The 24,528-nt window shown below is 36.0% G+C and overlaps 1 protein-coding gene across 3 annotated transcripts; it reads left to right on the forward strand.

Moving 5' to 3' along the window:
- On the forward strand, positions 1-20,145 carry LOC149782892 (neutral cholesterol ester hydrolase 1-like). Of its 3 annotated transcripts, none has more exons than XM_089934439.1 (6): positions 1-99; positions 3,886-4,048; positions 8,458-8,577; positions 9,288-9,411; positions 15,493-15,556; positions 18,095-20,145. In XM_089934439.1, exons 2-6 carry the CDS (start codon positions 3,896-3,898, stop codon positions 18,885-18,887), a joined length of 1,254 nt encoding a protein of 417 aa, XP_089790565.1. In that variant the 5' UTR covers positions 1-99; positions 3,886-3,895; the 3' UTR covers positions 18,888-20,145. The 3 variants fall into 3 exon arrangements, with proteins under 3 accessions (XP_089790565.1, XP_089790566.1, XP_089790567.1); XM_089934440.1 differs by lacking the exon at positions 1-99 and adding an exon at positions 430-520; XM_089934441.1 differs by lacking the exon at positions 1-99 and adding an exon at positions 632-875.
- The last annotated feature ends 4,383 nt before the right edge of the window (positions 20,146-24,528 follow it).

Raw genomic sequence — 24,528 nt, forward strand, 5'->3', positions numbered from 1 at the left:
ATAACTGATGCTAAATATATTGATACATGTTTGTTCAGGTATAACCTATCTTGTATTAGTCGAGTAGTTTAGTAAAATTTGACCAAATCCACGCTGAAGGTGAGTCTCTCTCTCTCTCTCTCTCTCTCTCTCTTTGCAGTTTCTTTTTCGTAATTGGAGATAAAGTGATGCTAAAATTAGGTCGTTGTTTAAAAAAATATGTTGTCACGTGTTTACGGACGCAGATGCTAATGGCCCGTATTTTCACGGCTAACGTACTCTTTTTCTTGAAAGTTTGATTAACTCAAAGTTAATACAACGCATTGTCGGGGTTAACTTTTTTCATTTTACCAGAAATTATATTATGCACACAAGTGAATATGCAGACCATAGGGGTTCGTATTGTTGTTTACAGTGCACCTATAAATGATATATGTACTATAATATATAATAACCTGTCACTCCACTCGAGTGCTTGGATTTGTCATGTGACTGCCGCATTCACTTAGCGATCAAGCATCAGTACACACATACATAACAGGTAGGTATATTTCAGATCACCTGTTAATGTGGATATTTTTTTAAGTTATTTGAATTAGTCACACACACACACACACACACACACACACACACACACGCATAATATTTGTCGAGTCGAGCCACCTGGTCAAAGCCAATGAAACTTTTAAATTAACGAATGGTTGAGCGTTGTGTATGACTGGCTGCTGGGTGTGATGGAACTGTCAGATGTAGCTATGGAATTTGAAAGAATGACTGGAGGTAGGGTTGTGTGGATTTACAGGTAGCCAAACATAGAATTTGATACGGAAATACTCTGTGCATGTCGCCGAGAGGCCCACTCAACCGACCGTACTCAAGAGTCGCGAGAAATACTGGTAAGTGATAAAATGTACTGATGTCATGCAGACAGAGACGTTTGCGTCACTGAAGAGGTAGATGAGACCTCAATCCTTTCATCAGTTTCAGCACAGACTCGGAGACTGATTTATCGATTACATTCTGACCTCATTTTGTAGTTGTACTTCTATTAAGTACATTCATCTGTTTTTGGTAGGAGCATGTATAATCACACGATTCATGTGTTATCAGCGTTCTTTAAACCCATATCGCTGTTTAATGTTATTATCATTCTGTTATTGACTTCTCCTCAGGGAACCGTTTTCCCACAGTATTGTCTGGTGGGTATCGTAACTGAGACGAAGGCAATACTCAAGACGGGGACACTATGCCTTACCAGACGATATTGTACTTGAACAGATCACAAGCAAGTTGTTGATGTTGTTGTCGTAGGGTTTAACGCCATTTTCAGCACACGATGGGCTATACATGGCGGCCAGTATTAATGGTGGAGGAAGAACCCGGGAAATCCCCAGAAAGAACCACCGACCCACGAGAAGCTACTGGCAAGCTTTCTCACATACCCACATTGGCTGAATCCGAGGCTCGAACCCACACAGACAGAGGTGAGATGGCAGTGATCCGTAACGAAGAGCGCTTTAGACCACTCTGCCACTCGGGGCTTCTGATCACAAGCAAGAAGACTATGATAAATTTAATATTTCACATGGTATATTTTGATGTCACATGACTTTGTCGGGTGACAATAGTTATAGGTTACTGCATTTGTATGGGAAAATATGAACGATGATGACCTTGCGGAGAGCAGTACTTTTGAGAAAAAACAAGTTCATATTTTCCCATACATATGCAGTAACAATTTTATTATATGCTCATTTTGTTTAACTACCTAAGGCTTAAATAAAATAAAAAATTATAAGAAACAAAATAATTGAATTTATGATTTATTCTAAAATAAATTCATAACCGTAGTATACAATAACAATATTCATGCGCACAAAAGTCCGCCCAGCTATATTTTAACTTAGTCGCGCTCTCTGCATCAGTTTAAAAAAGAATTGTCGTTTTGGTCTACTTAAAATTGAACTTGATAAACATGTGCATACATGTAAGTATGTTTCTTGCCATTCTTATTACCAGCTAAAGATAACATGTTTATACCCAGTCACTTGTATCTCCTTGTTGAAGGGACTCCAGCTATGACTTGCATCACACAGTGTGTCTTCTATCGTTAGCCTAACATTGTATGAAAATAGTTACACGGGGAAAATTGAAAAGCAACTGTTGTGTGACACTACATTTACCCAGTGGGAATAATACTTTTTCGTCGTCTTGGATTATTGGCTTTTAGTTTCCTACCACAACCTTCAGTTGAACTTGTAAAACGGTATATATCTGATAGTATGCGATTGCCCTGATTCCAGTTTGCTTTTCTATAATATATTTTAGACCATTGAGAGCACTCGTTATAGTCTTAGCCATTTTATTTGCGAAAAGATATGAATATTCCCTTAAATAACTGTTTCAATGATCCGAAGAGTACTTTCAATTGCTGCGTCTCTCACGTTTGTTGTTGACATTGCGAATAGCAGGTTCATTCATTTGCTTCTTTAAAAGTTCGTTTCTGACTCAGTGAACTTGTCCATATCATTAACTTTATCATCTATAACATCAAATGGACGACTCGGCCGCTTTAGTTCATTCGCAAACAAATGTAATCAACCGAAACCTAAAGGGTCTACTACACAAATGTACATTGTTTGTTTAGAAAATAGTTCCTAATACAGGGGCCCAGAGTGGCCGAGTGGTCTAAAGGGCTCTCCGTTACGGATCACTGCCATCTCACCTCTGTCTGCGTGGGTTCGAGTCTCGGATTCGGCTAATGTGGGTATGTGAGAAAGCTTGCCAGTAGCTTCTCGAGGGTTGGTGGTTCTTTCCGTGGATTTCCCGGGATTCTTCCTTCTTCATTAATACTGGTCGCCATGTATAGCCTATCGTGTGCTGAAAAATGGCGTTAAACCCTACAACAACAACAAAGTTCCTAATACACTATATTATCTTTAGATACACGTGTCGTGAACGCGCGTGCAATATGAATGCTTTTATTATCGTAAAATACTGCACAATTCTAACACTATAAAGTTAACAGAGACTAATAGGAACATACCCGCTGCAACATGTGTTATGATCTTAGCAGGGTATACTATCCGCAGTCAATGTGAAATGAATACTGTCCAAATATGAATATATATATATATATAGACAGAGAGAGAGATAGATAGACAGATAAATAGATAGATACATAGATAGATAGTAACCAATCTGAATTTGAAAACATACAATATGATGCGCTAAACACGTAATAATACCTCATGAGGTTACAAATGATGTAGCGAAGTCATTAAAATGAACTCATAATGTTGTTCTTTTCGTCATGTTATAAAAAGACGTGTTTTTTAAAAATGTAATATGTAGAATAACTTATATATTTATTTATGAAGATGAGCACTCGTGTAAGACCTATTCTTTCTTTACTTGCTTAAAAAGACGTGAACACTCGTAATAGACCCGCTATTTTTTGACATGCTTAAAAGATGTGCACTCTTATGAGACCCCCAATTTTATCTCATTGCAATAAGGATGAGTACTCGTAGGGAAACTGTTATTTATCTACTTGATAAATTCAACAAAAACTTCTCTTTTCACAGTGTATGCACACTTTCTGATATAGCTTTTTAAGTTTCTTTTCTTCTGTTTGTCTTTATGCCCCTGTTTGCTTTTGCTACTGTGGGCTACTGTAAGGTTTTCAGATCATTTCGAGTAGACCTAGCACATACCGTGATGATGATATGGTGTTCAATAATCGATCGATGTGGCGAAGTGTGGCAATCTTCCTTATTAACACACTATCTTAAATTGTTGGTTCGGCTTATAGATTTGACATATATCCAACTCAGAAAGACACACAACAAATATTATATAAAATATCTGCAATTTACATTATATTTTGTTTCTCTTTCTCTCCAGTTCATATAAAATGGGTGTTAAGGCTGCCATATGTTGTGTCCTGTTAACCGCCCTTGTTTCAAACCGAGTTTACATAGTCATGAACAGAGAGATTCCCTCCAACCTGGACGAGCCGCATCTTGTTCGATGGTTGGATGAAATCGGGAGGATCGCTGATGCAGTTGTAAGTTTTTAGTAATTATGTCGTAACTTGCAACTTGTTTTCTTAGATTCAAGTGCAGTTTGTATTTTCTTTTAAAAATGTGTTCCTTTGTTCCCCTCCCAGGCCAACCCTAGGATAAGGCGAACGAGGCAACCGCCTTAGGCCCTGCGCTTTCATACAATGGCATTTTGTTTTATTGGGGCCCCGCGCTCATCGCTTGCTGCCTTGGGCCCCGCATGCTGCCTTGAGCCCCGCACATCCTAGGGCCCGGCCTGTCCCCACCCCCAGTAAACATTCCAATGAAACTAATCGAACCGCACTACTTGACTTGTGGGTGTATTGTTGTCCGCAAAAAAAGCATCAACGTCATTGAAAACGATTTATGGTTTTAATTAAAAGATACTAGCATTTTTGTGTGCAGGGAAGTTTTAGAAACTCCTGCTCACCATATTGGTGAACGTAGTCTCGAATTGTGGATTGTGTAGACTTACAGCAAAATGTGACCTTTGTGGAAAATTTTCTGAACATAGGACACCGTAAACCCAACATTTTCCATTGACTTCACTTATTTATTACATATGCAATTTCCGGAATTTCAGTCTTTGGTATGAAATGAAAGCATTCCGATAGTGTCCCAAACATTTTTCACATCCACTGTATGCCAAGAAAAAATAAGGTTTTGCGTTTCTCTGATTTTTCTTCAGAGAAACGATCATAAATAAAGAAGTCTAAAATACATTTTTTAGAATACACGATATCGTCGTACACTTACAAAATTGAGAATCTTCGAACAGTGAAACAACAGGATCACAGTCAGTTGGTCCAAAATACAATGCTATGCGAGCTGAATCGTTGAAAGGGTCAAAGTGGCACGCTCTTTTCATACTTATCATAAGGTGGTTAGGTAGTTGACACTCTTTTCCTTTGGCCGTTACTGGCCTATATTTGACAATATGAAGCTTTTTAATTTCATTTTACCCGTAACCTAGCTGGTCATAGGGGAGCCAGTGATGACTCTGCCACAATCACTCTCCATTGTTTTACTGTTCTCCACTTCTCTTTGAGAATTTGTAAAGTTCATTCCTGTGCACTCTTTGATTTTATCTTCCCATCTCTTCTTCTGTCTGCCTTGTTTTCTCTTACCTGTCACTGTGCCATGTATGATTGTCTTTGACAGGCCATATGAGCGTGAGATGTGACCACACCGTCTTAGTTTGCGTTTGTTTACGGTCGTGAACAGATCTACATATTGTTCAGTTGTACCTTGGATTCTAATGAGCACCTCCTTATTAGAAACGTGGTCTAAGTATGAGATTTTCAGGATCCTAAAATCTCATCTCTAAAGCATAGATTATTCTCTTTACTTCTGCTGTCGATGTCAATGTCATACATGCATACAGGAATATGGACATGACAAGGGAGCGTATAAGCTTGATCTTAGACCAAGAGTAATGTTGCTGTCATTCGAAATTGGTTTCATCCTAGCCAGTGCAGTTGTTGTCTGCGCAATCCTGGGAATATCCTCAGGTTGTGAACCTTCATCAGAGGTTATAGCACCTAAATACTTAAAGCTTGTCACTGTTCTCCGCTTCTGTTCTCAGCTTCTGTCCATTCACTCTTATTTCCTTTTGGATGCATTTAGGTTGTTTGTCATTAGCTTAGTCTTTCCAGGGCTGATCTCCATCCCATACCTTAGTGATGCTTGGTTGAGACCACTCACTAAGGTTTCCAAATCTTGCTCATCTCCTGCTAAGACATCGATATCGTTGGCGAAACGGAAGTTCGTGATTGTTCTGCTTTCAACACAGAAACTGCTCTCATTGTTTTTCAAGGCATCGGACATGATCCTTTCTAGGTATATGTTGAAGTGAGTGGAAGTTCTTGTTGACGTTGGAGATACGTTTTACAGAGGATTCATAGGTTGAAGATCTGTTCCATTGTTTCTGTTGACAGGTCTTTCACTAACCGGTATGTCTTTTTACTGTTATTTTTGTTCAGGATTTTCTAGACTTCCTTAAACTGGTTCTCCATCCAGCTTTCCTTTGATTTCTTTAAGCTCATCTTAACCCTGTTGTTGATCTGTGTATTTTTCTGCTTTTTCACGGTCTTCTTGCCTTCTCCTTAGTTTTCTCCTCACATCACAGATGTCGTGCATATCTGCTGCGACCCTGGGCTTTTTTATCCTCCGATGCTTGCCAAGGATCTCACTGGCTGTGCCTATTACTGCCCAGTGGTCTGTTGGTTATAGCGTTGGACTCTTATACAAGAGGTCCAGGGTTCGAATTGCGGCTGAGTCATCGTAAGATGAAAAAAGATAAAATAAATGGCACCAAGAGCCACATCGCTTAACGCTCAGCATTAAGAAACTTTGGACTGGACAAGCAATTGGCAAGATAAAGCTTGCATGGGAAGATTTAAGACACTCCCGTCTCCACGAGTCTTCCTACCGGTGGGTGAAAGTAGGGTTGGCGGTGGTAACACGACATTACAGGGCAGAAGTCTTCCAAGATCTGCGGCTGTATGTTCGATAACAGGGCGAGCCATACAGTAACATGGATATCGGCTGTGGTCTCCAGCCTAGAGAGGGATGGCTCTGACAGATTGCAACTGCCCATGATACGCTAGGGATGATAAAATGACAATGGACAGGGTACTCATAACGGATCGGTCGCAGCACCGGTTACCAATGACCGCGTTATCATTTGGACACCAGGACGGAAGTAATAAGCATGCTACTGGTGCAACTACCATCACAATACGTGCAAGAGATAACATCGCGTTTGGAACGTGAAATGTCAGGACATTAAGACAAGCAAGGAAACTCAAGGAGCTAATCCATGAGATGGGAAGATACAATGGCACATCCTTGGACTCTGCGAGGGAGATCAACAAATGAAGGACACGGGATCCGCTTCAGCTGGCATGAGTACAAGCATGAGCATGGGTTGTATTTATGGTAGATAAGGGCATTGTTAGTGCAGTCATGGGTTGTCAACCAGTATCCTGATTACCATCCGCTTGTTGGCATCTCACTTCGACATCACAATCATAAAGGTTTATGCCCCAACATCTAAACATGATAACGATTAAACGGATCTGTTCTAAGACCAGCTTCAAACCATCATTGACAGGTCAAACAAGAAAGATATTCTAGTTATTCAAGGAGACTAGTATGCCAAGATTATGGAAGATGCTCAGGCAGACTGGCGAGAGGTATGTGGTCCATACTGCAAAGAACGGACCAATGAGAGAGGACTCAAGCTCCTTGATTTCGCAGAGCTTTCTTTTGGGATATGTTCAGAAATCTTTCAAACCATAATTCGACACGGCATATGATTTGATCTGCGTGATTTAATATGATTTGATCTGCGTGATTTGGTATGATTTGATCTGCGTGATTCGATGTGATTTGATATGCGTGATTCGATGTGATTTGATCTGCGTGATTTGAGAGGATTTGATCTGTGTGATTTGATATGGTTTGATCTGCGTGACTTGATAGGATTTGATCCGTTTGTTTCGATATGATTTCATCCGCATGATTCCATTTGATATGATCTGCCTGTCCCAGGTGCCTTTAAAGACAGAGTGTTCAGCAAAGTTTACAATTGTTGACGTCCGTTTCGTCTAGTTTAAAATGTTCTGGCTTTGGACATTAGCAGCTTGGTAATGTCATCGCTCATTATCAGATTTGTATTTGTAGCCGCAAACAAAACTGATGATAATGTTATCATTCATGACTTAACATACTAACTTTCATGGGCAAATATTTATTAAGCATTTATTTACATTATGCACAGTAGATGTTACCAAATAGGGAAAGCAGATTATGTCAAATTACATACGCATCTCGTCCCCCACCCAAAAATAATTTTCAGATATTTTCATCATGTGACATTCAATTTCCAAGCTTCCGTATATGTCAAATATTTTCCGTGTACTTTGTGGATATTGTCGTTTTCTGCATCTCTCTTTGTTTTTATGTCTGTTTGGGGAGTTCAGAACTTACTTGACACTATATAACCAGTATTTTTCGAATGTGCTATTAACCCGTATAAATGCATACATGCATGCATCTATGCATCCATCCATCCATAAATAACGGTGTGCTAAAGTAATGATTTTGTATTTCTCTCTCGGATGGATGAATATCATTAATCATTTCTTGTTTACGAGGTTAGTAAATTTTGCAGTTATCTAATTTCGAGTACCATTCGTTGTATATGTATGCTATTTCTAAAGACTTATAAATATCCATCAGCGGTATTTTGAGTTCGCGGTTGTCACCTACTGCGCTAGTACGTGAAAAATAGATTTACAGTAACAAAGAATATTAAGGTAGCATGAATATTGTCTCGTTTGAATTACCTTACAATTCAATGTTTTGACTTTAAAATCCTTCTTATAGTGTCCATGATTTTATATTTCAGTTACACTACTCTCGTTTGGCTGGGATAGAGCTGTCTGGTTGGCCCGCCGCGAAATCGCTTGCCAGCATCTCTTTCGGTTTGTTGCTGGGAAATGCTAGAAGTGGCCATAAAGGTGTTAATGTGAGAGTTTTTATATGTGTTATAGACTGACAGACATATAGACAAACATTTCTTTGTTTCTGTCTGTATATTTGATTAGTCTTTCTTTTAATTTGTTTTGTTTATCTGTCCGTCTCTTTATCTTCATCCGACTCTCTTGCACGCTCTCTCAGTTTATTTGATGGTTCGCCCAATATGTCTCTTTGTCTCGCATAAACATACGCATAGCATTGTAAGACCTGCTTCAATTATATTGTATTAAATTGATTGGGCTATTTTTGCTCCGACTTGTCATTACTACGGAATCAATTTAAGAAATCCAGCCAAGTACTTTGTACATATTCAATATAATTGTACTCTTTTATATTGTAGTTATTGTCTTGGCTGATTCATAGGTTGAAGGGGTTTTCAGACCTACACCTACACACGTATACCCCAACCCCAACCCCCTCTCATATATATAAAGTAAAGATTTGGTGTTTTATGGTTTTATTACAGTGCTTCAAAAGTAAATTATGTATTGCTGAGTACGTATGTATGTATGTATGTATGTATGTATGTATGTATGTATGTATGCATGAAAAACTTATGCACATGAAACGCCTTAAATAGTACAGTTTAAATTTAATGCAGACATATTACATATCTTGGTTTTGAGTAACATATGCTTGCATATATAAATTTATCTTTCTTAATGCCTGTCATTAGCCGTATAGTAAATTATATTACAGGTAACTGAACATGTGTTAGTTGATGTTCCTATCACCATATTTCGGCCCGACACTCTGTTGACGAAAGACATCCATCCCACAGTGGTGTACATTCACGGTGGCGGTTGGGCTTGGTTTACTGTCTGTGAGTTGATTCTAAGTGTATCTGAGATAGAAGTGATTATGGAAATTTAGTTCTAACATCGTCTCTATGACAATAATTGTATCAGTGTGCCCTACGACTATGATTTTTCCGTGTGCCCTATCTCCTCTCTATAACCATGCGTTTTTCCATATGCCCTACCTCCTTTCTATAACCATGACTTTTTCCATATGCCCTACATCATCTCTATAGCCATGACGTTTTCCATATGTCCTACCTCCTCTCTATAACCATGACTTTTTCCATATGCCCTACCTCCTCTCTATAACCATGACTTTTTCCATATGCCTGTATCATCTCTATAGCCATGACTTTTTCCATATGCCCTACCTCCTCTCTATAACAAAGACTTGTTCCATATGCCCTACCTCCTCTCTATAACCATGACATTTTCCATATGCCCTACCTCCTCTCTATGACCATGATTTTTTCCATCAGCAAAAATGCATATTTCCTAAAGATTCTGTTCTTTACAAAAACAATGTCAGTCCATGTACATGTACCGCAAATATGTCTGATAATGTTATGCAACCTGTTATATCAAGAAAAATTCATTTTAAACGTAGAATAATATGTAAGTGATTAAAATAATTACTGTTAGGTTACACAGAGCGAGCGTGTTACTCATTTGTCATATATGTCATCCAAGTCAGTATGTACATACATCCTACTTTCTTTCTTTCGTATCTTAGTAAGTGTCATGCGTTTTAGATTTCCATACTTTTCGGTTAATTCAATTTACATAGTATTTTCGGAGATATATCAGCTTTAGGTGATTTATTATCGACAGGTATTTGTGTATACCGCTGAGTAATATAAATCACGTCTGTGTTTTTATGTCTGCCTCGAGAAAATATTATTGCTGTATTTGATTGTTTGTCCAGTATTACGTCGTCATATACTACTAAATTATTAATAAATCCATCGATATCATCCACAGATGGGACTTCATCAAAATCGGTGATAAAGATTAATAATATCATCACCCTATTCGTCCAATAATTTTGCGTTTTCATTAAAACTTGTAAGTACATCGTAACATCTCTGATAATCAACTTACGGAGCTACTAAATATCAAGTATTTCATTTGAGCCATCTCATTATCAAATTAAGCAGTAATTGTGTTTTACACGATCCGGATGGACATATTATTATCATTCTGATGGAATTCGGTAATGCTGAAATATGTTTTACTGGCTCTTGTTTTCGTGTCGTTGAGAAAGAAATGACATCCATGTTGTACAAATATAATAAGTAATATGAATTTATATTGCGTTCGATGCAGAGCATTCACCCCCACAAGTGGATTAACAGCAATAGTAACAAAAAATGAAAAGCGTGTACTTACAGGTAAATGCGTAAAATGTGACACAAATAAATATAAATTTATTTCTAATTATAAAATTGGTAGTGATATCGCTACTTCATTAGGAAAACTACCAGGAACTCTATGGGCTAAATTCCCAGGAGAAAAACATCTTCCGGGATATAATTATATGGTCCTGGAACTCGACTTGATATCCGACTTGACGAGCGAGATCATTCAAGACCTGCAGGGTATCCAATACGTGCTTATTGATCAAGCATGTCACGTTCATGATGTACATACCTCAATTCATCGCGATCAGGCAGTTGTTGAACGATTTAATCCAACACTTGCTGAGCGGTTATTTGGATATCAATATGCGAAGGAAATAATTCAGAATGGGTTGCAAGATTGCCAAGTGTGATAAATGCGTTAAATAATGAAATTACTCGAAAACCTGCCATGAAACCAATTAATGCGATTAAAAAAATAAACACATACCAATACAACGACGTGAATTTTCAAAACAGCCAGTTTTAGGAAATATGACTGAGGATATTTATATGAACCCAGTGAACTCAAAGACGGTAAAAAAAGAGAGCGACTGATCCTATTTGGAGTATTACGACACATAATGTTTATAGCGCGGTAAGATCTACGGGTAGAACTGCAATCTACATACTAGATTCAACTGCTCCTCAGCGTGGATTTTTACGTGAACAATTACGAGTAATTCCTGAAGACACACAATTACCACCGCGTTCACTTTTGTAAACTAGCACCTCGACATTGATTACATTCAAGACAGGTCAGCATCACATTTTCGCGTACGTGACCAAAATTACTATTAATAATGTCTACGGTGAATTGTTTTGGATTAATTTTTGAATATTGCTGTTACAGATCGCCCAATGATTATTCTGTTGTTGTTTTAATGTCATGATAAATTCAGCATCGATATCAAAGTCGCGTTTATTTTTTGTCACACCGTTTATAGCTAATTTTTTCTTACTAAATCAACGCCATTGTCAGCAATGTATTCCTGAATTTGATTATTATTTTCTGTGAAGTCTATGACAATTCTCCGCAGCTGGTATATTGTTCTGAGACATTGCAAAATAAACTGAATTTGACTATTCGACACGATCATCGACGATCCACACCTTTGTATCAGAGATGGTTAATCCTTGTGACGAGTGAATTTTCATTGCGTATCTTAGCGTTCATAGAGTTTTTTTCCATAGTTAACTCTCTCTCAACAACGCTGAGAAGAACTAAAACAATATCATTTAATACAAAATTTTGTTGTTCTGACGATCCTGCTATATCAACGTTGATATTTTTATCGTCGTATAGCTGCTGGTCCATTGCACAATGGTACGGGTAGATTTGAAAATTGTTCTTTATGTAACGTAAATAATTGTTGTTGAAGTGTGTCTTGAACTATCTTTCTATTTGCTTCTATCAAATCATTTGGTCTCCATAAATTCCCAAAGTTATTAATAGGAGTTTCTGAAATTATTTCACAGATTATTTCACATTGAATTTTTTTCGCTTGTAGTCTGATTATTTTCTTAACTCTCCTAATTCTGGATCATAGTTCTCTATGATCATCAGTTATTTCTTCATAATAATTTACAAAATTCTTTAACCATTAGTGTGGAGACAATCCAACAAAAGGTTGTGGTTAACCATGATCGCCACACATTATTACAGCAGTATTTTGTGTCAATAACCAATCAAGAAATATTGTTAACATTTTTAATGAAACGGTGCATATTTCATCTCAAACAATAGTCCCTGGAATATATTTCTCTCCCATTCGTTCATGAGTCCATTTATCTCTCTTCCATCGAAAGAATTTATGATAAGTGCATGATTTAATATTTCTTTCTTTCATTTCTATTGCGAGTCTGTGTGTAGGTGTTAAAACAACTATTTCTGAACAACTGTTCAAGAATAGTTCGATCACACGAGTTGTTTCACCAGAACACCTAACCCATTTAATTTCAATGTCAGCGGATCCAGAAAAAAATATTTGTGATTTTTAATCATTGCAAATACGTAAATTTGAAGATAGATATACACTACCAGCAGAGTGCAGATTTATAAAACAAATCCAACTGTGTATGTTCCAAACTTTGGCTACCGCGAATGATAGAGAAGTTAAAAAAATTCGTATCTCTCTCAAGCGTCATTGAACAAATTATATCAGAATTAGCTGACGAATACGAAAGGAAAAATATTAACACGGGCGTAAGGCAGTTTAAAAAAGGTTATGTCAGACCGTGAAAATGAAAACAATGACAAAGTTATTAGTGAAAATAAAAGTGAAAATATTAAGGGGATTTAGATAGTGAAAGTGAAAATAGTAATGGGGATTTTGAAAGTGAAAGTAGTAAAGGGGACTGTGAAAATATTGCTGATGAAAATGAAAGTTATGGCAACTGGGGTTCCTGTCGTGGTTAATTATCCTCTGACTTTACTATACCTAAGAAATAATATAAAAAAATTTGACTTGTGAAATTTTTTCTCTCGATGATATGAATATATCCATGAAATCGTTAAGATCTTACGCAGAGATTTATGTTCAAATTGCATTTCTTAAATCTATTAATTTCCGGATTGGTCAGTAAGTTTGAAATGTATTCTTATAATAGCGGATTATGACACCGTCAATAAACCGGATTATAGGCTCTTGTACAATCAAATATCCAGGAGGTACTTGCGGTGCAAATTTATATAAAATATATCCTTGTTAAGCCTGATTATAGTTTTCTAGATCTATTTGATAGCTGCCATAAATTGCATCACATACAAGACTGACTGCGATTGCTAACGTTATATTTACGATTTATATTTACGATTTCTGGTGAAATATGTCTGCCGCCACCGTACGGATCATTGTTATGTCTGAGAAGAGATGCTGGCAGGGCTATTTTTTCCATGACTCAACAATTTTTTGGAGAGTTTTCATTAATAAGATCGTTGACTGATTTTTTTTTAGTCCGTCGGTTTTAAATTCTGGTATTTCAGATGTTGGTAATTGTTGTTTAGTTATTTTGTAAAGATTGAGAAATATTGTCGACCTATTTAAAAATGTGACGATCTGCTCATTAATAAACTCAAGATCAGATAAAACCTGATTTAAATGTTGTATTGTTTCATTAATCTGTTGTTTTACATCATTATTATAATATTGTCTAATACTGGAAAATACATTTCGTAGATCACCGAGTACACCTGAGTGCTCATATTTTATATTGTCGGAAAATAATTTGATAAAACTTTTGTCAACAACTAAATTAGTATTATCAGGTGAAGTATAATAATCTATCTCATTCTTCATCATAATGAAAAAAATACGATCAGTAACATCATCATTGTATTTCCATATAGATTTTTGACATTCTGGAATTTTTATTAAAATAATTTTGTTTGTAATACATTCATTTAACTTTGTTTCTGGTGGTCCTCTATACTCTGGGGCTATCTCAGACCATCCTAACACGCTTTGAATTGATGATAAATAAATATCTGCAACATAATCTTGTGAATTTATTTCTATCGCGGCTGATAAAGTTGGTTCGTGAACTGTTATAGCTATTTTTTAAAATTCTTTTCCTATTATATATTTGTTTCTGCGCTGGAATTCATCATTGATTTGTTTGATTTGGTAACAACCTGTTGGAATTCTAACAACTTGCCAAGCAGGAGTTCCATCATCTTTATTTTTATATGCAAATACAAGCGAATTATTTGTCCGTAATCCACCATATGATTTGATCTGATATTTGGCCAACTATGATATACTTATAATCGTGTTAGCCTATTTGTTTCGCTGGAATTTCAGTTGGAAAGTTAACATTAAATTCAGGATTAGTTGAGCTTACCGAGATCATCGTTGTTTTGACGAAATAGTGTTAATGGCAATCTGTTGCTGTAATTCCTTCGGACCTGACATTATTATTAGTATTATTATTTCAATTACGCGTGGATTCTATCACAGTCATTGCTTCTTTGTAGACTTTAATCATCTCCGTAAACTCAGAATCTGATATTTTCCCATCCCTAAGGATTGTCAGTTATAACGAGGATAAGATAACATATGTCGTTATGGCTCATCGATTTCTAGGACAATACAAATATTTTCCAGTATCAGTAACAAGCTGAAATAAACTAGTTTAAACATAATAAAGTTAAAAGGTTGAATTCCTTTAGAAACAGCTATGTAAAGTTTAGCAAACATAACCGTTTTCTGTTTTATTTGTCTTGTCTATCTTTTGTATTTACCTTTGGAAAAGACTCATTATAGAGTCTAAAGCGCTCAAGCTAGCTAGATACTAGTTTGGCACTGTGCGTTGTCTATATATATATATATATATATATATATATATATATATATATATATATATATATATATATATATATATATATATATATATATATATATGTGTGTGTGTGTGTGTGTGTGTGTGTGTGTGTGTGTTATGCCTGAAAGTAATTAAATATATGGAAAGAAAAGTTAGGAGAGGATCCAACAATTGAAAATAGTTGAGTAGAACATGAATATATGTTGCTTTTGTAGACAAATAAGCGAGACAACTCACTTGAAAGGAAACTACAAGAACCAGCACAAAAAAACATGCTAATATGTATATATTCTTATATATGTGTGCGCGTGTGTACATGAATGTATTTTATTATTTCTAGGCTGTTGATGATCCATGAACACTCAATTATGAATATATTTGCAGATTCCTATTACAACTATTTGGAGAACTTTGCCTCAAAAGCGAAGATGCAAATTATAGCAATAGAGTAAGTACAATCATCCACTATTCTAATTTTTTGCTATAAAACAGGATTCATAAATACCAGAAGCTGCTGTTTATGATTTTAAATGTTGTTGCGGGGTTTAACGCCATTGTTTAGCACACGATAGGCTATACATGGCGGCCAGTATTAATGGTGGTGGAAGAACCCGGAGAAATCCCGAAAAAACCCACCGACCCACGAGAAGCTACTGGCAAGCTTTCTCACATAACCACACTGGCCGAAGCCAAGACTCGATCCAACGCAGTCAGAGGTGAGATGGCAGTGATCCGTAACGGAGACCGCTTTAGACCACTCAACCACTCGGGGCTCTTGCTGTTTGTGAAGAAATTTGGACAAAATAATTTATAATTTCAAAAAATGCATTGGCACTTGGAACTGTTTCATTAAATGCGCAAAGGCATTCAATGAAAATGTATTAACCGTACAATTTAAGTCTACACAGGGAAGTCTACAGACCAAATTTTCTTGCTGGAAAGGGATGGTTCAGATAAATTATTACTAGTAAACTTAAATAAATGCAACACTATGGCTCGTTGATAAACATTGGTAAAGTCCATATATATATATATATATATATATATATATATATATATATATATATATATATATATACAGGGCCGGCGCTACCATATAGGCAAACTAGGCAGCCGCTTAGGGCGCTGATTTCAGGGGGCGCATTTTTTAAATTTTTTTTATTGTTTATAAATTTTTTTTTGGGGGGGGAGCGCCAGGATCTAACCTTGCCTAGGGCGCCAGATAGTCTGTCCAGGTCTGGCGCCGGCCCTGTATATATATATATATATATATATATATATATATATATATATATATATATATATATATATATATATATTTATGCAATTGAAAAATAGTTTTAGGACAGAACCTTTTTCCAAATTTAGCTCGTACATATAATGTTTCAGATTGTGCATTTTATCAAAATGACCACTGTTTTCTTCTGAAAATGAAGAGATTTGTATTTTCGTTAACGCCTTTCTTATGCCATTTGATGCGGTGAAGATTGTTGGGAAGTGGATATATGCTACACGAGCGACTTGACATAACGGTCGTGTCAGATTCAATGGTGTAACATCGTTAAACAATACAATTTAATGACTGTGAGACATTTTAGTAAAGATCTGGGTATTTTTTTATATTTATTTCTGCATTAAAACGTGACTTTTGTGTGATCTAGGCAAGCTGGCAGTCTATTTCGGTAACAAACGCTGCACCCAAAGTTCGATTGTCAGTTTACTTCGATGTGCAATCAACACTCAACCATGCCTTATTTCTAGATCGTTTTTAGCCATGATTATATTATGGTTATGACAAGAGTTGAAATATGTATTTTAATAATTTTATTACTATATTTAATCATACTTTTGTCGTAAAGTGTAACAGGTATCCGTACAGTTATTATGTTCTTTTGAGCGAGTGACGTATGTAAGGTGAAGTTGTTTGCATTTAAAACATGCACAAAGGAGAGAATGTTGGCATACCTCTATACTATATTAATGTAATGTGGATGATATTTCTTTGGATATTGTACGTTTGGAGATTGTACATGATCTAAGCACGCTGCTAACTAAAATGACTGCTCCCTTGTGCTAAAAAATCAGCTTCTGAAAGTGCAATGAATGAATTACCAAATATATAAAATGTAAAAAAAAAAGTTATCGGCTCCTTTTTATAAAATTTACTTCTGAAGTTCAGGAAGTGAAAATGACCAAGAGGAGCTAGCACTTTTTTGAAAGTTGCACATCTGGAGTAAGGCCTAGCTGTATACTCTGCAACCCATATTGCACCCATCAATCATTCACCAAAATAAAGGGAATTAAATGTTCTTTGTATTATACCTAAGATATACAAGTTCTTTTTTAAATAGGTAGTATAACCAGTGAGGAAAGCCGGGGAAATTCTTTTTCTTTAAAATTCTAACCCATGCAAAATACGAAACTATAGAGCGCCACCAAGAGGTATCCGATACTCTATGGGTGATTTAATGTCGTAAAGTGTAACAGGTATCCGTCACTGTATGCGTGGCAGAATGTCGTAAAGTGTAACAGGTATCCGTCACTGTATGCGTGACAGAATGTCATACAGTGTAACAGGTATACAATACTGTATGCGTGACAGAATGTCAAATAGCAACATGTCATTTATGTTCAGTCACTAACAATTTGCACGATACATGTGGAAACTGGTCATGCATATGTTAATACTTGAAGCCAACTTTTTGTTGTTTTGAACCCATTTATAGGTTTTCTTATTTGAGCCTCCTCATGACTTACATGAAAGAATACTAGCGGGTTTGCAATATTAAACTTTTTCCAATATGTTCATCAAAAAGAAGACATAAAGAGAAAAGGAGATAGAAAAAATGAAATGGCATAAATATAGAAATACGGGTTTTCATAACATATATTACAGTCTGATTTATTCCCAATACTGGAAAATAATGTTGCTCCAAAAGACATATCACCACTATAAAGATAATGTTCAAGTACCTGTATTTTTCAGATATAGAAAAACACCATACCATCCATTTCCAGCGGCATTTATTGACTGCGTATCTGTTCTTACCAATATTCTTAAGGACCCCGGAAGATACCAAGTGGCAGCTGACAAAATTGTAATTGCTGGTGACGGAGCTGGAGGAAATTTAGCCGCAGCAGTTTCACAAGAATTGGCTGGGAAAGTGTTGATGCAAATCCTCATTAACCCTGCACTTCAGATAATGGACTTTAAGACTCCATCTTATCTAGATAATATGGATGTACTTACTGGAATTTCGTCACCGGAAAGATCTGTCCGGAACTGGATGATGTATGCAAATGTGACCGACTTTACACACCTACCCATGGTTCTTGAAAATTATCATGTGTTGCAAAATGTAAGAAATTCAGAGTTTGGGAATTATGTAAAAACCAGAAAGTATCTTCCCAAGTATCATGAAGTGACAAAGAGATCTAGCATACCAAGTACTAGAAGCAACTACTTAGTTTCAAAGCCTTTCGTAGATTTGGTTACAGATAACAGATTCTCTCCAATGATGGCCAAGACAATCAAGAGTATTCCGAATGCTTATATTATCACTGCTCAGTATGATGTTCTGCGTGACGAAGCCATAATGTACACGCACAGGCTGTTTGATGATAATATCAAGACAAAGTTGAAACATTACAAGAATGCTTTTCATGGATTCTTCCTTTTCTCTGCTGTTGGGCCATTTCAGTTCAGAGTCAGCAAGGAAGCCATGCAAGATTTGGTCAATTTTTTAGATCTACACATTCATAATATCAGGGGCCAATAAGTTTGAAGAGTGTGAAACTCAGATGACGCATTTGTAGCGCCTCGCTCCCATTAGAACGCAACAACCGTCGCCAGTTCGTTTTTTACTTATAAAAAAAATCGTTAAAAAATGAAGAAAAACGATGAAATATAGTAATTTTTTTATAGCTTTGATAGGCAGATATGTCACTGCTATTATGTAGTTTTTGCTGTTTCTAATAGACAAAATGAATACATAAAACTTCGAAACAAGGCCGACTCTGGGATCAAACGGACTATGCCGGCACTATGTTTTTTTTTAAAAACAAGATTAACTTTGAAGCAGTTTTAATATTGTGGCCCATTCGGCGCTGGAGTCGTTGGCCTCTAAAGGAACAGCAGAGAGGGCGAACAGTCTTTTTGCTGAAACGTAACTTTAAAAACTGAAAACCTCATACGAAAACAATTTAAAAAATAAGGTCACCAACGCCAAACCGAAGCCTCTAACTTACCGAGAGTTTCTATCCAAGAGTCTCTCTCCCAGAGTCTCTCTTGGGGGAAGCGGGTAGTTTTGTTTTGTTACTTTATTTTTGTCTTTTTTTTCTTCTAAATTTTGTATGCGCGTTTTAGTTTACCCATATGACGTCTCAGTGAGGTCGCGCCCTCTCTGCTGCTATAATTAGATCATTATTATATAAATAATGACACTTGGTGCTGAATCTTACACAGCTAGATTAGCTCGAGAAAGATTAGAAGCAATCAAAAATTTTGTACCCGTTCGTGATTCTCTTAGACGAAAACTTCAAGAACGTCAAGAATCACAAGTTGAATTTGCAGAGGGTACAGAACAATTATTTAAGCCTATTATAAAGATTTCTAGAGAAAAAAAAATGCTGAACAAACTGCAAAGATAGCAAAAAGAACTAAACAAACAAGAGATATTTTGAAAGATCTTCCAGTTGGAATAGCTGCTGCTCATCCTGCCCCATGGAGGAAGAAATACTTGAAGGTATTGGCAAAGTTCGTACTGATATAGCCGATGTAAAAAAGATCTTGCATCTAAACCTGAAGTAAGGAAAGGAAATGTTGAACTAATTTTAAAAAAGGTGTTATTGAAGAACTTAACAAAATTGAAGTGGAAGATTTTTCTCGTGTTGCATTTTATAGTTATTTTCGAAGGTCTGAAATTTTAAAACCTAAATATGCTAACATAAATACTGATAGCTATTTTAAATGGTTATATATATGTATTATAACAAACCCCAGGCTAGAAGTAATGATTAAAGTATATAATAAATACATTAATGACATAACTAAATTTTATTTGGAATCACAACTTCAACAACACCAACTACAATCTCCCCAGCAAAAACCTTCCCGTCAACTTCCTCCACCGCAGCAACAAATAGAACGACAAAAACAACTACAACCTCCTCAACTACAATTACCAGAACTAAGTGATGCTAGGAACAAATTTATGTCTAAGGGTATTAGCCTTATCACAAATTTGCCACGTGAAAAGGTAGTAGATATTGCTGCACGAGGAAATCGTCAACTAGAAAAATATGTAAAATCTGAATATCTACTTCATTGGAATAATGATAATGATTGGATTAAAGATGTATATTTCATATATAGTAATAGACCTGCTGATGATAATGACCCACATTTTCGTGATTTTAACGGGATGTAGAACTAAAAAAGAGACAAGAAGAAGAAGAATTTCAGGACTTATATAGCCCAGGCACTACTGGAAGTGGTTTTTCTACTCAAGAAGTCGGTCTTATTACTTGTCCTGACAGTGTTCTTTCTGACGTAGATAGATTAGAAGTTCTGATTGGAGGAAGACGTGCTGGAAATAATTCGCCGGAAATAATTAAGGAAATATCTGATATATGTCGAAGATTATTTACTGGCGGTATTATGGATATCAACGTTCATCGTTCTCTCATTGATGAAATTGCTGATGATTATTACAGCGACTAACAAAACAACTAATTGATCAATATGTAATTAAAAAAATGATTATACACAATGCACAACGTGGACCTGTAATGGTCAAGGTAGTAAACTCACGATTACCAACTTACAAAGCGATTTACGGAGATGGACTCGGTGATACTGTTATGGGTTTATTCAAAAGGATAGCCCCCAAAACCAATACCAATTGCAAGACAATTAGGAATGAAGGCTATTGATGCTGTTCGTGATAAAGGTATTAATGATATTGGTTTTCTTGTCGGTAAAGCATTTTCATCGGTCAAAGAAAGAGTATCTCGATTAGTACGATAAAACCCGGAACCAGTGAAATTACCTAGCACTGAAGTTATACCTGCAAAGGTCAGTAAAATAATAAATCAAACCGCAAATCAAAAACTATCAGAGTTGGCTGGTGAAGCAGAAAAAAATATAGCTTCAAGTTTAATAGCAGGAAGTGGTCTTCGTGTTAGACGATAACAATTATAATAAAATGTTCAATCGTGTATCCGATCCAGCGTTCGATATAGACGCACAGGTTCTTAAAGATAAATCTATAAGCGATTATCAAATTTATTCGTATGACACACGACAACCAAATCAGCGTCGGCGAGTTGAAACACAAGTTCAAGATATAAGCAGATATTTCTTACCCACTGAAGCATTTATTTAGGTAGAAGGTGAAATTATAAAAGCAGATGATACTGAATACGCAGCTGATGTTAGAGTTGATTTTGTCAACAACGGTATCATGGCGTTATTTGACAGTGCCACGTATATCATCGACGGAAGAAATATTTAATCAATTCAGAAGGACGTTGTCGTTGCCACGACGATAATAGGTCTAACAAGATATTCAAATGATTATGCAAGATCAGCCGGCCCGACGATGATGTTCGTAAACGACGGTACTGACAGCCCTGACAGCAGACCGCATAATATAAGACGACCAAGAAACTTTGCCGACAATGCCGACGCTGATATATGGCCCGTGTCTCATGGTTCTAATCAAGGTAATAACTTAGGATTTTTATCACGACGATCAGTGCTGGAAGATGTTCGTAGAAGATTTTAATGCACAATTCCAGTGTCACATATTTTTGGATTTTGCAGAAATGTTAGAAAAGTTATCTTTGGAAGTAGACATACAGTTGCAGTTGTAAGAAAGGCTAGTGATGATGATGCAATTTAGCGACCTGCTGGTGATGCTGGTAAAGTAATATTAACAAAACTTTCGTTGTGGATGTCAGTAATGACTCCAACGATTACCGAATAACAAAAACTACTTTCTTTTATGGATTTAGGTGGTAAATCATTACTATCTAGGTTGATAGTGAACAAAGACAGTGTTCAAACTAGTCTTAATGGCTTATTTACATGGCACATAGCATCACAGCAGGGTGTTTTCGCACCACGACATATATTTATTGCTTTTTAAGATTTTGCGCGAATAATTTCACAAACACGTAGTCATATGATATTTGACAAACTTAAAGTTAATGAAGTTTCTTACGGATAAACGGGCCTCAAGAACCAGCTGAAGATATATTGTTAAATTTTGATCAAAATCATGTAGCTCGTGCATATCATCGTTTGCTGGCATTTATGGGGCGTGACAAAACATATACACAGGGTTGCAAATATCACACTTCGATTTTACGATGCTGTATCTGATTTATTACTTTTCACTGGAGCATCTTGATTTATCTAGATAATATGTCGTTGATATTCACTTTCGAGCAAAAGCAACACAACTTCCTGTTGCTGTAGTTGGTAAACCAATTATTCATGGCGCTTACAGAGCAAATGCAATTATTCTTGCAGATAAAGCAATGTTACTTGAAGGTGCTGGTGGAAGAATGCGAGTTATTGACGCGCCAGTAGAAAACATGAATTAAATCACATATCATATTATAAAAATGTCGTATAGTCACGTTAATGTCACTTTGACTTCCGGTCAGATGAAAAAATTACAATCAAAACTTGCAAGTAAATGCGGAATAAAAATATCACTAAAAAAAGATCAAATTTCAAGTGGTGGTCCAAACAAATTATCATTAACCAAGATTCAACTTAAGTAGTATGTAAATGGAGATTTTGAGCGCATTTTTCATACTGAATGCCTCATATTAACAGTATCATAATTAATTAATTGCTGAACAATGACACAATATAAATAAAATTAAATAAGTAGTAAATATAATCGAGGTAACTACTTAATTACTCCACCGGAGATATCTTAGCTTGACAGTCATCTCTCTTAACAATAAAGGAAGATAATTTTTTCTTTATATTTCTTAGAAAGAGCAGATTTGGTTATATTTTCTGCGACATATCGTACCGCACGCGAGTTAATATTAAAATATTTGGCAGCTGCACTCTTTGATTGAAATATTATTTCTTCGCAATTTTTGACTGTTTACCAGTCCCACCACATGGAGAATTCTGGCTTTGTGTGATAGCTCGTAAATTGGATACATTATTATTGATTTTTATACCGGTACTAAATATGAGATAACCATGATTATTAACACGACCGACTGGTATTTTTCGTGTCTGATTACACTATCACGATTTGCTTCATAATTTATTATGATAGAGTGCTTAGCAAAGTCTTGGCTTGGGAGGTTAGCAAAGTCTTGCTCCATTATATTTATTATTTGTTTAAATAATAATTTGTCAAAATCATTATTTTGAGAATCTTATCAGATAATCTTCTATATTTTTATAACCCTGTCACTGTCACTTTTTTTATCATAGTATCTTTTCATTTTTCAGTATTTGTTATCGCTACATTGCATACACAACTGCGTTTTTCCTCTAACTCCAACAAAGCATTTCAAACACGGTTTTGGTCCTAGACTTCCATTACGACCGCTTTGCAAATGATGTCCGCAGAATTCGTGTACGCAAGCTTTGTTAGAAAGAGTCGTAGAACCTTTCATTAGCCATCTGCATTTGTCCTTTGTTTGAATCATATATATATATATATATATATATATATATATATATATATATATATATATATATATATATATATATATATATACACGTTTGTCTTAACATGGATGAATTCGAAAGATTATCTAAGATCAAGCCTTCTAAAACTAAATTTAATCTTGACAGAATATTCCCTGACTTACCGATAAAAGCTCTGGTTGATCAGAAGAATAAAACCTTGATTAATAAAATTTACGACGCCATGAAGTAATTTCGCAAGGATGGCGCATCTCGTGTGTGATCAACATTTAAAATCACTGATGGTCTCGATGCTACGATGAACGACAAAAGAGCGGCAACGGTCATTAATTATCTCGGCAATCGAAAATATCTTTTTAAAGTAAAATTTGTTGTATAGCAGATAGGGACAATTGGATTAACCGTGACAAATATGATCATGTCCTTCATAATGAAAAAATTGCCATACTGAGTAAAAATTCCAAACCAGGAATGTTGACTGGTATTAACAAACCGTATTATGAAAGAGCGTTTCCTGTAACAGCAGTGATTTATGGAATTTATCCGATAAATGATAAACCCAGCGTTAATAATCTAAAACCAATGAAATTCTCAAAAATAAATTGTGTAGCCGAACGAAAAATGGAACATTTTACCGTTTCGACTCGTGGTAACGGTCTAACGGATATAATACGTAAAAAATAAATGAGTGGGGAGAGATAGTTAACGATACCGGAGCGTCTGTCAAA

The sequence above is a fragment of the Sinohyriopsis cumingii genome, chromosome 15 (genome assembly GCF_028554795.1).
Source record: "Sinohyriopsis cumingii isolate HCF-2022 chromosome 15, ASM2855479v2, whole genome shotgun sequence".
Taxonomy (NCBI): Eukaryota; Metazoa; Mollusca; class Bivalvia; order Unionida; family Unionidae; genus Sinohyriopsis; species Sinohyriopsis cumingii.

Excerpts from the sequence above, each read along its gene's own strand:
- LOC149782892 (XM_089934439.1), top strand. The coding sequence starts at position 3,896 with ATGGGTGTTAAGGCTGCCATATGTTGTGTCCTGTTAACCGCCCTTGTT. Across the intron at positions 9,412-15,492 it reads TTGGGCTTGGTTTACTGTCT|ATTCCTATTACAACTATTTG; the intron begins GTGAGTTGATTC and ends ATATATTTGCAG. Across the intron at positions 15,557-18,094 it reads ATGCAAATTATAGCAATAGA|ATATAGAAAAACACCATACC; the intron begins GTAAGTACAATC and ends TGTATTTTTCAG.